The 18,777-nt window shown below is 40.9% G+C and overlaps 1 protein-coding gene across 8 annotated transcripts in view; it reads right to left on the bottom strand.

Moving 5' to 3' along the window:
- Positions 1-18,777, bottom strand: part of dock3 (dedicator of cytokinesis 3) — a 970,442-nt gene that overhangs the window by 86,016 nt on the left and 865,649 nt on the right. For all 8 annotated transcript variants that reach the window (XM_051921401.1, XM_051921404.1, XM_051921402.1 and 5 more), the window contains 2 exons: positions 13,793-13,893; positions 2,608-2,666 (listed from right to left, as the gene is read on the bottom strand). In XM_051921401.1, the coding sequence (XP_051777361.1) occupies positions 2,608-2,666; positions 13,793-13,893 (160 nt within the window). The remainder of the gene's footprint in view (positions 1-2,607; positions 2,667-13,792; positions 13,894-18,777) is intronic.

Here is an 18,777-nt window from a genome sequence, read left to right as displayed (position 1 = left end):
CTTTTCTGTATGTTGAGTCATCGTTGTTACTGATGGGGCCTGCCTACCACAGTTGTGTCATCAGCAAACTTGACTGATGTGATTGGAGCTAAACTGGGCAGTGCAGTCATTTGTCAACAATGTGAAAAACAGAGGAGTGAGGACTCACCCCTGCGGTGCTCTGGTACTCCATGTGATGGTGCTGGAGATGTTGACGTCAAATTAACAAGAGTAAAAAATGGCTGCCATTGCATCACTCAGGTGGATGCTGCACATTAGTGGTGTATGAAGTAGTTCCCCACTCTGTGTAATGCTTTGAATACCTTGAAAAGTGCTATAGACATGTAATGAATTATTATTATTATTATTATTAAGAAGAAGAAGAAGAAAGTGGATATAAGGAAATGTGATTCAGTCATTCAGATACTCGACCTGAGGGTATTCTCTCCTGTATGCTGGATGTGTGACTTGAATGTTATGAACATTTCTTATAATGATAGAAAAACTGCAGTATTAATGTTTCCTTTAATCTTTTAATTATCTCGCTCTCCGATCATGCATTATTCATTACCTTTTAAACATTCACCGGGAGACACGCCGCATCCTCGCTGAGATCCTTGCAGGAATCTAAGATTTCTTTATTTCACTTGAAGTTACAGATGAACCCACACCATCAGAGTTCATCTGTTTATTTGTAGCACTATTTATTCATAGATTTTACAACACCGACTTTCTGAAATAACCAAAATTCATAAAACACATCCCCTTAATTTAGTATCTGTAGATGGCACTGTTGTCTTTTCCTTATAATTGCTGATTGCTTTGCTGCATGACCAAAAGTATGTTCAGCTACACATTTTTATGTTTCAAATATAAAAAAGGAATGCAGACCACGACTTCATATATAAACATTGATATCTTATCTCAGGGGTTACAGCTTTCTATGACAGAAAAAATAAATTTAAAGGAGTCAAGATACATAAGGAGCCAGAGTTCATTCAGTTGGTCACAGTCCAGAGATGTAAGGCCTTCAGCGCTGCACAGATCCCCTTCTAATAAAGATGGTCATCCTATGACAGTAAACCAATAAGCAACAAAAGAAGGGCTGGTAGTCACCTGATCTGAAGTACTTAAGGGCGACTGCAAGGGTGATGCCCTGTGGTGCGGAAAATGAAGACATTGAAAGAAGGTGATGCTGAGAACAACGATAACTGCTCAAGCAGAGACAAAGATTCCAGCCATTGAGCTGAGAGCTATAGGGGCTTAGTGGATAAGAACTGGGCAGTAATCCACAAATTCAATCCCTACACATACTTGCTATGTGACATTGAGATGTCGTTTATTTTTTCTGTGCTACAGTTGTTTTACAGCTCTGTGCTTATAAGCACAATGGGGTGGCAACCTGTTACAGGAATAGGCCATTAAAAACACATAAGAAAATATACACGTGGCATAAAATACAGAATCAGAATTTAGTGGAGGCTCTGAGGCTAAGGATCTGTGCTGGTATCTGGAAGGTTGCAGATCAAGCCCCATTACTGCCAGAGGGGATCCTACTGTTAAGTAAGGCCCTTAACCTAAAAATTGCTCCGTGTTGCCATACAATGGCTGACCTTGCATTCTGACCTCCCAATGGTCAGAAAAGATAATGCTGAATACCACAGGGATTAATAAAGTATGTCAATTCAATTCACCATTACTTAATGTACAAGAATTGAACTTGGTAACTTTGGAGCTACTTATAACAGGGAGGTTTGGTTAGCTGGTTTGAAAGTTGGGCCTTTTAAAATCTTTTAAAATGAGTTTAAACTCCCTCTGATAGCCTCCTTTCACTATTGTGATGGTAACTTCTACTTTCACATGTATAACCTCTGCCTTTTCTCCAAAACATCAAATGTAATGCAAGCAAAGAGTGGAAGGCTCCCTTCATCATGTTCTTTTCTTTTGGAATGGAGGATAGAAGGTTCGAGAGAGAGACAGTACCTCCCCCGGGACACGAGAGGGCAGCCCCCCTGGTTTGCATCGGGGCCACGGGATTGGAGCTTAGAAGCTCAACCCTGTTGGGGCCCGTGGCCACCGCCAGGGGGTGCCCAGATGGTTCCGGAGCCATGGACTGCAGCACTTCTGCCATACCATGGAAGTGCTGCCAGAACAGGAACCAGCTACACCCGGAGTGCTTCCCGGTGGCCAGGCAGCACTTCTACCACACCAGGAAGTGCTGCAGGAAACTCATCAACGAGCACCCAGAGAACATCTGGGTACAATATAAAAGGGGCCACCTCACTCCATTCGGAGAGCCGGAGGCGGGAGGCAGAGGAAAGAGCTTGCAGGAGATTAGTGAAGGAAGCAAAAGAAAGAAAGAAAGAAAGAAAGAAAGAAAGAAAGAAAGAAAGAAAGAAAGAAAGAAAGAAAGAAAGAAAGAAAGAAAGAAAAGGACTGTGATCTATTTATGGTGCTTTGTACATTGTGTGGTGCTGTAAAGCACAAGAACAATAAACGTGTGTGATTTTGGACTTGGGTGTCCTGTGTTTATTTGGGTCCAGGCTGATTCTCCATAGTATGTATAAGTTGTTAATATATGGTCAGTGTGCAAGACATATTCCAAATTATACTTAAACTTTGTCTCACCTAGGTTCTGCCACATACTGAACAGCTCATAAGCCATCATCACCCTCATATCGCCATACCTGTTAAGAAAAATGCAAGACACAAAAATTACAATTACAATAAAACGAAGAAGGAGCAAACAGTAATATCAAAACATCCATCCATTTACTCATAATATTACACTTTCAAAGCTGAGTCAAAATGTATCCGGGTTGACTTCGTAAGTTCAAATTTCACTGCATACAGTCATGGCCGAAATTATTGGCACCCCTGGAATTTTCCAAGAAAATGGTTGCAATTACAATTGTTTTATTTCCTTTATGTGCATTGGAACAACACAAAAAAAAACAGAGAAAAAAAGCCAAATCTGACATCATGTCACACAAAACTCAAAAACCGGGCTGGACAAAATTATTGGCACCCTTTCAAAATTGTGGGCAAATCGTTTTATTTCAAGCATATGATGCTCATTTGAACTCACCTGTGGCAAGAAACAGGTGCTGGCAATATAGCAATCACACCTGAAGTCAGTTAAAATGGAGAAAAGTTGACTCAACCTTTCTGTTGTGTGTCTGAGTGTGTCACACTAAGCATGGAGAACAGAAAGAAGAGCAGAGAATTGTCTGAGGACTTGAGAACAAAAATTGTGGAAAAATATCAACAATCTCAAGGCTACAAGTCCATCTCCAGAGATCTTCATGTTCCTTTGTCCACTGTGTGCAACATAATCAAGAAGTTCACAACACATGGCACTGTAGCTAATCTCCCTGGACGTGGACAGAAGAGAAAAATTGATAAAAGACTGCAACGAAGGATAGTCCGAATGGTGGATAAACGGCACCAATCAACTTCAAAACATATTGAAGCTGTTCTGCAGACTGAGGGTGCAACAGTGTCAGCTCGAACTATCCGTCGACATCTGAACGAAATGAAACGCTATGGCAGGCGAGCCAGGAGGACCCCACTGCTGACACAGAAACATAAAAAAGCTAGACTGGAGTTTGCCAAAATGTACTTGAGGAAGCCAAAATCCTTCTGGGCGAACATCTTGTGGACAGATGAGACCAAGGTAGAACTTTTTGGTAAAGCTCATCATTCTACTGTTTACAGAAAATGGAATGAGGCCAATGAAGAAAAGAACACAGTACCTACAGTCAAACATGGTGGAGGTTCTAAGATGTTTTGGGGATGTTTTGCTGCTTCTGGCACTGGATGCCTTGACTGTGTGCAAGGAATCATGAAATCTGAAGACTACCAAAACATATTGGGGCGCAATGTAGGACCCAGTGTTAGAAAGCTGGGTCTGCGTCAGAGGTCATGGGTGTTCCAGCAGGACAATGACCCCAAACATACCTCTAAAAGCACCCAGAAATGGTTGAAGAGAAAGTGCTGGAGAGTTCTGAAGTGGCCAGGAATGAGTCCGGATCTAAATCTGATTGAACACTTATGGAGAGATCTCAAAATTGCTGTTGGGAGAAGACGCCCTTCAAATCTGAAAGACCTTGAGCAGTTTTCAAAAGAAGAGTGGTCAGAAATTTCAGTTGAGAGGGGTAACAAGCTTGTTGATGGTTATAGGAAGAGCTTGATTTCAGTTATTTTTTCCAAAGGGCGTGCAACCAAATATTAAGTAGAGGGTGCCAATAATTTTGTCCAGCCCATTTTTGGAGTTCTGTGTGACATGATGTCAGATTTGGCTTTTTTTTTTCTCTGTTTTTTTGTGTTGTTCCAATGCACATAAAGGAAATAAACATGTGGATACCAAAACATTTGTAATTGCAACAATTGTCTGGGAGAAATGGTGAATTTTCAAGGAAAATTCAAGGGTTGCCGATAATTTCGGCCATGACTGTATATATCAAGTTAGACTATATGTGTTGTAGATTTGCCTGCATATATTTTTACAATTTACTTTCATATATCTCGTTTGAATGTATATTCAAAACTGACTCCTTTTCCTTCTTAAGAGCTGGAGATTTATAGGAATACCTTTATAAATACTCCATCCAAAAATGACATTTTTTTTGTATGTTACTTACTCCATGTGGTCTGTAGTGATGGCCAGTTTTAATGAATTTTTTTACATTTATTTTCTTTGCAGATGCTTTTATCCCAAGCAACTTACTAAAGATGTCAACATAATCGAGTAAACTTCAGTCTGGGCGATCGTTTTGGAACAAATGTTACAAAGTAAATTTACAAAACTGATTATCTCAAGTGAAACTTTAAAACAAAATACAAGCGAGTTATAAGTCCTAGGTTAGAAAATTTTAACATGGCCATTATCAGTTAGATATGACATTCACCAAATATGGGTGTCTTCAAAGGCTTCTTAAACACATGGAGGGAATCAGAATTTCAAATGGAGGGGTAGATTTTCTATGGAGAATGGAGGTAACATTTCTTATAGAATGGGTGCCCAAGGTGACCAACACTGGACAACAGCAAACAATCACAAAAACATCCATGAAAAAATCTCAAGTTACTCGAGTCACTTGTCAACCACATTTCAAGTCATCCATTTGCATGCTCACAAAGTGCAAAACGCATTCATTTTTTGCTAAAATATTGTTAAAATAACTGCCTCCTGAGCAATAAAAGTATTCCACAAAGATGAAGTCCATTTACCCGGATTTGTGCTTTTGAATGGAAGACCAATAAGTGAGGGGAAGATGCCACTGAAGCAGATAACCAGGTACTGAAGCAACTTTTCTGATGTACCATCAGGGCTTGACGTGGGCCATTATGCACCACTACTCCACTTATCACTGCGACGCACTGGCAGTAAATGATTGCTTCCGGCATTTCCCACTCTGATCTTCTGCCGTCTGATCAAATGTATGACTATGACCCATGTGGATCCCCACCTGACTCAATTAAGAAATCGGAAATCGGGAGGAGGACCAGGACACCAGCAAAAACAGAGAGTATTGTCTGGCACTTTTGCTTTTGATTTGATTTAATTTCCTTTAATAGTCACTTCTTTGCATTTACAGTACATTAGCGTTTCTCAACCTTTAAGTATTTGTGACCCAAGTTTTCATAACAGTTTTAATTGCTCCCCCTAACGTTTTTTTTGAAACCCTAATAAAATATATTCCTATATTTTTTGCTGCCAATACACCGCTTCTTTTCTTTTTTTCACATCTTCGCGCCCCCTTTTTTGTTACCCCACAGGTTGAGAACCGCCGCAGTACATACATAAAAACAAAATAACATCGCCCTTAAAACACCAGACAGAACAGAATACAAAGACAGTGGAAAAAAGTAATAAGTGACCAAAATTTATATAGTCCTAGAATACGCTTTCACATAAAACTATTCACATTAGCCGTTGTGGTTTTAGATTCTGACTGCAGTGAGAAAAAAAAATTCAATAACGTTGTCGAACTTACATAGATGCTCCTATACCTTCTCCCCATCTACATAAGGATAAATAAACTGCGAAGGACTTGGAGGGTTCACTGATTACACTGGAAGCTCTATAAATGCAGTGTTGGTTTTATATGGTGGATAGACTGGCATCAAGAATGGGATGGAAGGTGGATTCTTGCCCAGCTGGGAAGCCATAATGGAACAACAACATGGGATGAGGCATAACCCGACTTGAAGGGGCTGAATTATTATCTCAGTTGGAATGAAAGGTTAATGAATGGACTGGGGGAGGTTGTTGGTCAAGAGCAGTTCTTCCCATAGTACGTTGGATGTCAGTATGCCACTGGTGTGGACCCAGTATGGACACCTGCAGGGATCCATGGAAATTTGTAGTCCTGAGGGACATTTCTATCGGGGTCCTTGGGTGGCACCAGGGGGCGCTGCAGGGAGAAGGGCTCCCAGTTTCAAGGAGCTTCTGCTCGACTTGTAAGTGCTACCATCAGGTTATACCCTTGTACTCCCGGATTGAGGCAGAGTTGGGAGACAGATGGGAAAGCTCACCTGGAGGAGGAGAAGAAGGAGTACTGCGAATTGGTCCTTGTGGTGTGGACTGTAATAAGGTATTTGATGAATATAAAATGTTAATTTGCACCTGGGACTATCTTTTTCTAGTTGTGTTTGGGCTTTTCGGGGCTCGGTGGCACCCCCTGGTGGTCACAACATCTGGCAACAATGGTAATAAGACACCAATGATCTCTTCTGCAGTTCTCACTATCCTGTTCCATCTGTGTTTTTCATCCACTCTGCTGTCCCCAAACCAAGAGGTGCTACAACAAGTGAGTACACTTTCAATGGTGGCTCTTGTGGCACCCGTCGGGGTTTGTCGCCCGGCCGGGATGCCCAGGAGGAGCGGTGGAGGGCTTGTGCCTCCTCCAGGACACAAGGGGGCGTCCTCCCTGGTTGCCTTGGGGGCCACGGGTACAGAGCATGGAAGCTCAACCCTGTAGGGGCCCGTGGTCACCGCCAGGGGGCGCCCCGATGCCTTGGGAGCCCTGGACCTCAGTACTTCCGCCACACCCGGAAGTACTGGGGGGAAGAGTATTGGGGACACCCAGAGGACTTCTGGATATGCCGACAGAGCTTCCGCCACACAGGGGTGTGGCTACAGAAGCCCTCAGGGTACACCTGGAGCCCTTCCGGGGTGTATAAAAGGGGCCGCCTCCCTCCAGTCAGGGGCAAGAGTCGGGTGGAAGAAGGACGAAGCTTGGTGGAGAGGAGTGGAGGCGGACCAGAGACTAAAAGGCATTGTGAGTGTGGCCAAGGACTTAAAGGGGTGATTGGTGCTGAGGCACTGGGATTGTGCACTTCCATTGTATATAATAGTCATCAATAAACGTGTCATGTCTACCTGTCTGTGTCCAGGCTGTTCCCCACACTCTGTAGAAGATGGAGTGGGCCGGTCCAGCTCTTTTCTTCATGATGAGCATTCTTGATAATGGCTGAGGTGTTATTGCTGGAAGTTATGTCATCAGTCAAATGTACCTCCAGAACCTTGCTGCTATTTACTCTCTCAATAACCAAACCACTGATGGTCAATAGAGAGTGATAGTTGGGGTTGACCTTCCTGAAGTCAATGCTCATATCTTTGGTTGGTTTGGTGTTTCCACTTCACACATTGTTTACTTAGCCACCAGACCCCACAGCCTGTACTCTGATTATAGTTGTACTTATAGGGGTGATTTAGTATTCATATCATACCTAACTTTGATTTATTTATATTTTGATTATGCAGATGGTTAATTTTCTAGTATATGTAGCCTAATCCTATCAGCCAGCGCAAATTACAGGGAGGGAAAGCATTAGACAGAGCCTTCCTAACCTTTAATTTAATGACGGTGAAAGCAAACAATTAGAGGAGATAAAGAGTCTTAAAGTAAGATAATTCTTTGGTGAAATCTATGCTGCTAACTTATAAATATTTAAAACAGATGCAAATGAGCATAGCTGACAAGTATGCTTTAGCTTTAGGTTTTGCGGCTCTGAAATGGAAATGTCCTTCTTGCACAATTTTCAGCATGGCATCCAGGGCTGTATCTTTAAAAGGTCACTCTGACTTTTACAGTTGCCAGTGTGGGTGTTGGTTTGTTTTTGTTTTTGTCTGGGCTCCCACTTTTTCTTACAAATTAAATAAGATGAGGGAAAGAAATTCAATTCTTTAAAATGAATGTTTGCCTAAAATGTATTAAGAAGAGCGCTTAACTGTCAGACAAGATGGCAAAAATCTACAACTGAATGTCTGGACTCCTTGAGGAAATCACCAGAGCACTCTGAAAATGTGCCAGTAAACTAAATCGAAGGGCAAGGATGTGATGGCTCTGCCTGTCTGTCACTAAAAAGTGGTCATCTGCATTCATGCTGTCATAAGCCCAGTAAGTTTAACTTGATAGTGTAAAACACCAAGAGCCATCCCTTCTTATATGCAGATCATGCACTGAGTGTGGGGTCCGTGGTCAGAGGACCGATGTGGGAGGGACTCGCTGGGGGCTCACAGACCTCCAGGAGCTCTGCCGGACTGCCAATTGGATTGCACGTCTTTGCCGGTTGGTTTACTGGACTTGAGTCAAATAACTCCTCCCACAACCCTAACTGTAACCACAGTTTAACCGGGCGTATTTCGTAACTTCGCTGAACAATAAAGTAAAGCCAATGGTTTGAAGTGTGTCACTGTGATCTGTAACGTTTACTCCAAACATATTACTTAGTGTATATAGGCCATAAAGCTGAGAGAGAGAAACTGGTGATCAATATATATATATTGAGCAGGGTGGTGGCTCTGAGGCTAGGGATCTGCACTGGCAATCGGAAGGTTGCCAGTTCAAATCTCGTAAATGCCAAAAGGAACTCTGCTCCGTCCTGGGTATGACGTTAATCTGCATCCATCCATGCATGTAAGTCCTTTAACCTGCAGGGAAAAATTGGGGGTTGGTGGCAGAATTGGCACTCCAGTCACCATAAAAAACCTCACACTGTTCCACTCCATCTGAACTAGTATGGGGCTGAGGTGTTACCCGTTACATGGCTGCACTCGGGTTTGTCATGTGCTGTATCAGCGTGTGCTCCTAACCTCTCTTCTCTGTCCCCCGTGACTCCTGTGTAGTAGTGAAACAGGGGTTACACACGCACAAATAGGAGGAAACTGAATGGACCAGGTGAAGGTAATTCCACGCCAGGCCAGGGGGTGCTGGGATGCACTAAACCTACCTCTGTTATCTCTGCAGACCAAATATGGGAAAACCTGCCTGATTGAACAAAAATGTCGCTTCCGGTTCCGGTACCAAGAAAGACCTCACTACCAGTTCTGATGCCAAGAAAGACGTTACTTCCAGTTCCGGCCTCAGATGACATCACTTCCGGTCTCACCCTTTAAAACCGACATATTCTCCACCACCAGTTCAGTTCAGTCTGGAGCTCAATCTATGCACATCAGTGCTTACTTAAAAAAAAAAACTTTTGCAGCCAGGGACAATATACGGGTGGCTGCCCCAAACCTTTCCAGTGTGTTGAGACTCTTTCTTTTACACCCCACTTTATTTGTTTAAATTTAGTCTAATGTTTTAATGAGTAAGTAAAACCTAAATTTAGTGTATGAAACACATCCACACAAATGGGCAGAGTCTGCCTAATATTGCACTTGTACATCTGATAAAGTCTATCAAATTATACAGGGTGGCACAGGGAAACAGAAAATTTTCAATTGACGTTCAATGCACAAATAAACACATGTCAAAATACATTTAACGATGAAATGTATTGTACAGGATATGCAATTAATGATGAAAATCAATATTCATTCAATATTCATTTTATATTTTGAAGAAAACATCATGAAGGTGTTGTCCATTTCTCCATACGCATTCTGACAGCCTGTTGTGGAAATTCTGCATTGCTCGACGTAACCTGTCAAGAGGAATATCAGCGATTTCCTCTTCAATCCTCCTTTTTAGTTCAGCAGTGGTTGCAGGACGTGTGCAGTACACTTGGCTTTTAAGATGTTCCCATAGAAAAATATCACAAATAGTGAGATCTGGGGATCTCAGAGGCCATGGAATGTCACCATTGCCTGAAACAACGCATCTTCCAAGGAACCGTCAAATAGCTGCCATCAATAGATAGATAGATAGATAGATAGATAGATAGATAGATAGATAGATAGATAGATAGATAGATAGATAGATAGATAGATAGATAGATAGATAGATAGATAGATAGATAGATAGATAGATAGATAGATAGATAGATAGATAGATAGTGTGATGGACGGCCGGCTACAGACTCCGGTCGCCACCCCCAGGCCGCTAGGAGGAGCCCTCCGGACAGCATGATCGTGCCCCGAGTTCCAGCAGGGCCTCATGGACTTTGTAGTTTGTAGACACAGCCCTGCTGGATACCTTGGGGACCACCGGGAGTCGCTGTAGGGGGGCTAGTGGGCTCTTATGTGCCCTATAACCTGGGAGTGCGTCATCATCATGTGACAGGAAAGAACGACGTGCTCCCGGGCTGAAGAAAAAGGGACTGTTTACCCTGACCCGGAGGGAATAAGGACTTGTGGGTTTGGATGGGAACCACTTCCGGGTCAGGGGATATAAAAGGACTGTGGGAAAGCCCAGACACTGAGCTGAGCTGGGAGGTAAGAGGGCGAAGTGTCTGGGCGAGGAGGATTGTTTGAGAGAAAGAGTTTATTTGTAGTTTATGAGTGTGGAGTGGAGGGTGCTTTGTGCACTGTGTATTAGGAAAATAAATAATTATTGTACATTCACCTGGGGCCTCATGTATAAACGGTGCGTACGCACAGAAATGTTGCGTACGAACCTTTCCACGATCAAATCGCGATGTATAAAACCTAAACTTGGCGTAAAGCCACGCACATTTCCACGGTAACTCATTCCTTAGCGTACGCAATTTATCCGCCCGGTTTTGCAGACTGGCGGCACCCAGCGTCAAAGCAGTGCTACTGTTCCTGTGTGATCACCCTTTCTTTCTTAAATCCACATTCCTGGCGCAGCTTTATAAATACACTGAAATTAACTGCATATTGTTTATTAGTGTAATGCATCTGATTGTAATTAACTTGTAGCAATATAATGGTCCAGGGAATAGCCATAGTATTACAAATACCATAACTGCTTTAGCGTTGTAACTCTCACTGCATCTTCTTTCAGCTGATCCCGTTAAGGGTTGCCACAGCAGATCATCTTTTTCCACATTACTCTCACTGCACCACTCGGAGTATTTATATCACTGTATCTGAGTGGGAAATCACAGCAGCAGCTGATTGGAAAGAGAATTATCGGTACACAGCATGAAGCAGACGCTGCCTGAGCCACAGCAAACGCTTTAGTCCCTGTACGGACTTCGCGGTTTAGAAACAGTTTCATCCCAAGAACTCTAAACACACTAAATCAGTCCATCAAGTGCTCCTTGTAGAAATATTTGGACTTATAAGTACAATTACCCCACTGTAAACTTGCACTACAGTTATAATATTGCACAACCTGCGCCACTTTATAAAGCGCGTATTTACATGTGATGACGGTATTCATTTCTAAGACGAAATGCAGCAAAACATGTTGATTATATTATACAGATAAAACTTTAACTTCATTTAAATAATCTGTATTGTTAATAATTAAACATGTGAGGACACGGTGCCGCAGCGCTAGCTAGTTCAGTAATTGTTCCTGCCTTGCGCTGTATTCTTGCTGGTGCTGACGCGACACTGGAAAGATAGACGGATATAATAATTAAACACGTACTACTAAGATATTTCAATGTTCCTTAAAAGTTTTGAAGAATCGAAGTTCTAAGCTTACAGATGGCTTCACGTCTATTACAGAGCTGATTGTGTGGCGATTGAGTTTTTGGAGAAAGAAAAGTAAGGACAGGAATTGGAGGTTAGTACGTTTGAAAGAGACAGTACTGCTGTGATAAATTATTTCATTGAAGGTTGCGCATGGCGCAGCAAGCCTCTTGCATGAGACATGAACAAGCACTGCGCCACCGTGTTCCCATGTTTAATAACATGCTTTCATTCCTATCATCATGAAAAAGATATCACGTATACATCTCAGTATTTTAATTATTCAGAGAGCTGTAATATCAAGAATGTAATGGATTATGTGTCCTGTCGGAGAAAGAGAAAGCCTGTTTAAAAAGCAGGTAGTGATTCACACACATAGAGCACATAGAAGATCAAATACAGAACAAAGCATTTAACATGCCACTTTAGTTACAATGGGATTTAAGAAACTAGTAAATTAAACGATTTTAAGATGAAGTTTATGATGTTCAACTTTAATGGCAAAATAAACTACGTGATTAAAGTGGAAATTTCGAGATTAAAGTTGACATTTCGTGCTTTTTTCCCCACTGTGTGCCTTTTTTTTGTCTGTACCCTAATAAGCTTTCATATGACACTCAGACGGTGGGCTACGACTCGCTTTTTCACGGTGACTTTGATATGTGATTTCTTTTTTATTTCGGGCACTGTGCGACTTTGTGAAGTTGAGCCATCGAGTTTCTCCGACAGTCTGTCACTCGATCAGCTTCCTTTTGTTGATTATACCACTGTTTACACAAACAAATAATACGTTTTTCCTTTGTCTCCGCTTGGTATTCGCTGAAATTCTTATATTTTCTCCCGTGCTTTTCCCATTGTCTTTTCACAGACGGCTATTAATATTGATTTGCATATTCAAAGAGGCGTGATTCTGGGAGGAGTTGTGACGGGACAGAAGGCGCGTGCACGTGCGTTACTTTTCACGCAAATCGGGATTTATGTAGTAGAAGAACGTGAAAGTATGCGTGCGCACAGATTCCTGCATCTGGATTTTTCTGTGCGTACGCACAATCCCGCTTTTGTGCTTACGCCATGTTATAGTGTGAGTTCTACACACAGCGTTATACATGAGGCCCCTGGTGTTCAGAGTGGTACCTGAGGGTTCAAGAGGTGGATCACGCCTCTATCTGCTACAATAGATAGATAGATAGATAGATAGATAGATAGATAGATAGATAGATAGATAGATAGATAGATAGATAGATAGATAGATAGATAGATAGATAGATAGATAGATAGATAGATAGATAGATAGATAGATAGATAGATAGATAGATAGATACTTTATTAATCCCAAGGGGAAACTCACAATTGTTGGGTGATATGCAAAGTGGCTCCACCTGGGGACTTCTTTTTTAAGGATGAACCCGTTTCTTCGAAATTACGCGGCCATTTTGTAATCACATGAGCAGACAGAACACGATCATGACATCCTAACTGGTAATGACGCCGAAATTCCCTTTGCAGAGCAGACACACTATCACCATTCTGATAAAAGGCTTTCACAGCGAACACTTGTTGCGCACCACTCCACTGATCCATTATAACTAATGACAAGGGGTCCTAAACGAGTTCACATTGGTCCCAAACAGCTGCCAACGCCCCAGGGTCGCTAACACCTAGTTCCAAAATTTCCTATTTCCCTGTGGCACCCTGTATTTAATATATTTTACATTGGTATCATATCGTAAATGATACTAAGACATTAGGTACTGTTCAATTCTAACAATCTTCATTTTATAGATAAATATCTCAGCTTTAATTCAGAATTTAAGATTTCACTGTTACATGTTAAGTTATAATCAATAATCTCACTGATATAACAGCATTAAAAAGAAGAATGCTTTCCACAAAAACATCACAGAGACACTCATACAATGCTTACCAAACAAACATAAAAAGCAGGCCACACTGATAAAACACAGGGGGTCACCTTACTTGTCAAGAATTTTCTTTCTTTTTGCAGGGGTCAAAGTCTCCAGCTGTAGGCTTGGCTGGTTAATGTACAAAACAGCCAGGCTGAAGTAGGAGTTCCACACCTGTAGGGGATAATAATAATAATAGTTCTTTACATTTATATAGCACTTTTTGATTACTACTCAAAGGGAGGACCTGGGACGCGAACCCATGATCTCCTAAATGTGAAGCAGAAGCTCTACAAAGTATACAGAATTATAACATGGGGTCACCTGAAGACTCAGTTCTTCTGCAGCTTTTTTCTCTTAACAGAGTTGCGTTATTCATTCATTATTGACTTATGTGACGGAAATATTAATCATCAGGAACAGAAAAGATTTTAAAGTAACATAAAGTTGCAGAAAACAGTCACCCATCTTAATAATGCAATGCAGTAATAATCAGATGAAAATTCATCACAGGGTGCACAAACGTATGGACAACATGTTTTTGGACTGCATGAGGAAATTGGAGCTATGGAGGAAGCACATAGAACACCTGCCTGGGGGACGCTCTGCCTTTAATCCAACCTGGAAAGTGACAATGCTACCTGCTAGGCCAGTTTGCTGCCCTAATATGGACGGAAATGTTGATGTGTCATGTCTCATTTCTTTGTGAGATTACTTTTCTTTAAAATGTTGGCATGAGTTGTCATCATTCTAAAGACTATACGTAAGTTTGTGAATTCTTCAGAGCCCTATAAACGTACTATTTCATCTCCCTCAACACAAGGTGGCCTAGTCAATGTAAGAGAATTTCTGACCCCACTGTATTCAAGATAGTCAGATCATAAGATTAGTTATTATTCTTAAACTATTATACTCTTTCATTGACTAAATTATCCATACAAGGTAGATCCTACCCAAACAAGGTATATGATATGGAATGGACCACACTGTTCTCTTTACCTTGATTTAATGTGGTTAAACAACAGCATTATATAAATTATATCTATCTTTATTACTGTAATTCAGCTCTCCAAATTCATTCTAGAATTTGTCATAGTGAAGTAAAGTGTTTATATATTAGGGCTCCGTCACATCTTGTGAATAAAGGATGTTTACTGCAACCACTGGAGGAGGGATCTCTTTTATAAAATAAAAAATTTAAATCATGTCACCTCAGAGGTTCTGTTGTCTTAAAGTGAAAAGCAAATCCCTTCAATTTTAAAATATCTATTTTTATATAGTGCCTTTCCTATCTATCTATCTATCTATCTATCTATCTATCTATCTATCTATCTATCTATCTATCTATCTATCTATCTATCTATCTATCTATCTATCTATCTATCTATCTATTGTGGCACACAGCTGGGGGTGGTACCCAGCCGTGATGCCCAGGAGTACCGGAGGAGGGCTTGCGCCTCCTCCAGACCACGAAGGGGCGACCGCCCTGGTTGCTTTGGGGACCACGGGTAGAGAGCTTTGAAGATCAGTCCTGTAGGAGCCCGTGGTCACCGCCAGGGACTCGCCAGATGCCTTGGGAGCCCTGGACCTCAGCACTTCCGCCACACCTGGAAGTGCTGGGGGGAACAGGATCGGGGACACCCGGAGTGCTTCCGGGTACACAGCCGGCACTTCCGCCACACTGGGGAGTGCTGATGGAAGATTGCCGGGAAGCACCTGGAGCATATCCGGGTGGTTATAAAAGGGGCCGACTCCCTTTATTCAAGGCTGGAGTCGGGTGAGGAGAAGGACAGAGCTTGGTGGAATGGAGTAGAGGCGGCCTGAAGAGAGTGAGGCAGAGTGAAAGAGGCCTGGACTTTGGGGGAGTCTGTGGGTTGTGTGGCACTTTAATTGTAAATAGCAGTGTAAAATAAATATGTGGTGGTGCTTTTAAACATGTCTGCTTGTCTGTGTCCGGGGCTCGTTCCACACTATCTATCTATCTATCTATCTATCTATCTATCTATCTATCTATCTATCTATCTATCTATCTATCTATCTATCTATCTATCTATCTATCTATCTATCTATCTATCTATCTATCTTATCCTGCCTACTATACTAAAATCTATCTATCTATCTATCTATCTATCTATCTATCTATCTATCTATCTATCTATCTATCTATCTATCTATCTATCTATCTATCTATCTATCTATCTATCTATCTATCTATCTATCTATCTGTCATATAGTGCCTTTCATATCTGCCTGTTTTTCTGTCTGTCTGTCTGTCTGTCTGTGATTCACCAATACTATTTTTGACAGCTCAAACTTATAAAAGGAACTTCTTCAATAGCAAATGCTGAGACCAGTAAAAAATGGTATTGAAAACAAAAATATGATGCAAAATTTTTTATATGAAAAAGAGTCAATGACATCCAATTTAATGAGTGATTGAAACATGTTTTGTTTAACTATGGCCGAATTACAATGTATTATTTTTAATGAGACTTTTTTTTTAAATTAACAATAACACATGTAAATATTATTGACATTTGGCTCATGCTGGATATCAGTTCTCTTAACAAATGAGTATTTTGAAAAAGAAAAAAAAAATCCTGCAGCCTAATTTTACTTCTTAACTACTGAAATAAATATCTGCCTTAACTAAGTAGGTCAGCCTGCCTGTTCTCTCATCTACAGAGACCCTCCAAATAGCACACATCATTTTGTTTGCTTTGGAGATTTGTTAGAATTAATGTATCATGAAGATGTGGTGGATATAAAGCACAGCCAGCAGAGAATTAAAGGTGACACAAGCAAAACTTAAACAAAGGCTGGGAATATCAAGAGCTGATGTGTACAAAATTGTGGGGTTGCAGCAAGTCACTTAGTTATCAGCAAAAAGAAAGAAGAACCTTGACTGAGGGAAAGAATTGTCAAATCACAACACAATGGAGGAGTGCACAGTGGCAGAAAAAGCCTAGGTACAAATACAGACAATCTTCTGTCTGCATTTGTAGCAACCCTTTCCAATGACACGGATGCAAAACTGTCTCCAAGTTCTTTGTGCTACAACCTGTATTTTATGCCAACCAATTTAAAAATTTATGGCTGCTTGAATTTGAGGCTGAGTACTAACACTCAGAGAAAGCTATAAAATGAAACTGACACTGTAAAAATACTTAAATAAATAAATACTTGTACTTAAATACAAAGGGAGTGCCCATGAGTAGTATCTATCTATCTATCTATCTAATCCTGCCAACTACACTAAATTATATATCTATTTCTGCGGTGGGCTGGCGCCCTGCCCGTGACCCTGTAGTAAGGATATAGTGGGTTGGATAATGGATGGATGGATGGATGGATCTGTCTATCTATCTATCTATCTATCTATCTATCTATCTATCTATCTATCTATCTATCTATCTATCTATCTATCTATCTGTCTGTCTGTCTGTCTGTCTGTCTGTCTGTCTGTCTGTCTGTCTGTCTGTCTGTCTGTCTGTCTGTCCTTTGTTAGAAATAACCATTGAACACATTGATCATATTGTATATCTGTCTAGAGCAGAGGTTCTCAACCTTGGGAAACTCTACCACCAGGGGGTAAATTTCACCTACTCAGGGGGTAAATTTGCTTGAAAAAGCTGAAGTCACAAAGATCTCAATTAAATCCCAAAGTCATCATGAGACTTGCTCTTTCAGCAACTGAGCCAAGAATGTCCAAATTCGTAGGTGAAAAGCAACAACAAGCATCTCTCCATTTAATTTGGCTCCTTCCGAGATATACCATTATCTGCTTGTCATTAGTTTTTTTAAATAAGTGAAACAGCATTATTATGAGCTACTATTATTATTATTGAACTTAAAGTTAAAATGTTAAGAACAGTATCTTTATTATGGTAGAAATATAAACTCAAATTAGTGAACAAAACTGGGAGGGAGCAAATTTACTTTCAAAAAGTTGCCTCTGGGTAAAGGGGGTGGAAGAGGTTGACAGCCCCTGGTCTAGTGCTTCTCTCACATGTATACTTATCTAATGTAAATGGAGTGTTCAAGTAGCAAAAAGATACCAGGGGACAGAACACTGGCACGGTTCAAGGCACACAACTGAGTTGAGGGCCTCAGAAGACCAGTGTGGGATGTGGAGATAATTATGCCCTATACGTTTACTGTATACGATAGAAGGACATTAGTGGGAGAACCAACTTAAGTAACTGCTCTTTAAAAGCACTTTACTGGGTTGTGTGGCTTCTTGTAGAACCATTGCTTGACATTCAACCATGTCTTTCTAGGAAGGATGTTTTGAATACAAAATTGGTTCTTCAAGCTTTGGAAAGTGTTGTGGTATGAAATTTTGTCTATATGTTGATAAATATGTTGAATGTCTTTATTTGTAACTTAGACAAAGCAATGTAATATTTGTGTTATATCATTGCTAAGAACATCAATGGTTTGATGACCCCCTTTAGGACTGATTTTTTGTAATTTTATGACAGGGACCAGGGGAAGTGCATAAAACCAGTTTGGCAATTGACTCTCTGAAGGACTCTTTCAATCAACTCCCATAGGAAAGCCAAATCACCAAGCTGGCAAGCATCAGCTTCACAAATGGTATTGGGGGCAAGTGTGAAACCATTGTGTCACACCAGAATTCTATTGGTCTAAAGTTGCCTGCTTGGCTTTAAACCAGAAGCCATTAAGTATTTAGATCCCCTATTGGCTATAGGGTTTGAACAGAGAATCTATAAATTTGCTTGCTTTACCCCTCCCTATTCTCTTACACCATCGCCATGAAGAAGCATCTCTCTGTCACACCATTGCCATGAGGAGCACAACTCGGCAGCCATATTGAGACAGGCATGTGGCCTGTTCTTAAGAAAGCTGACAAAAATAAGAACTTAACTAGAGACATTTTAAGTAACTAACAAGTCTGTGTGCTGCCTGAAACTACACATCACCATTTATCAGGTTGTACGCTTGCCAATATTCACTTGTACTTTGCTTATTGTTATTATTTATGAATATTACCAATAATACATTATTTAAATTGTAACTTAACTCCTGCTTGTC

This window comes from Erpetoichthys calabaricus, chromosome 18 (assembly GCF_900747795.2).
Source record: "Erpetoichthys calabaricus chromosome 18, fErpCal1.3, whole genome shotgun sequence".
Taxonomy (NCBI): Eukaryota; Metazoa; Chordata; class Cladistia; order Polypteriformes; family Polypteridae; genus Erpetoichthys; species Erpetoichthys calabaricus.
The sequence above is the reverse complement of the archived record's forward strand: the minus strand, read 5'-3'. Positions and strand labels throughout refer to the sequence as shown.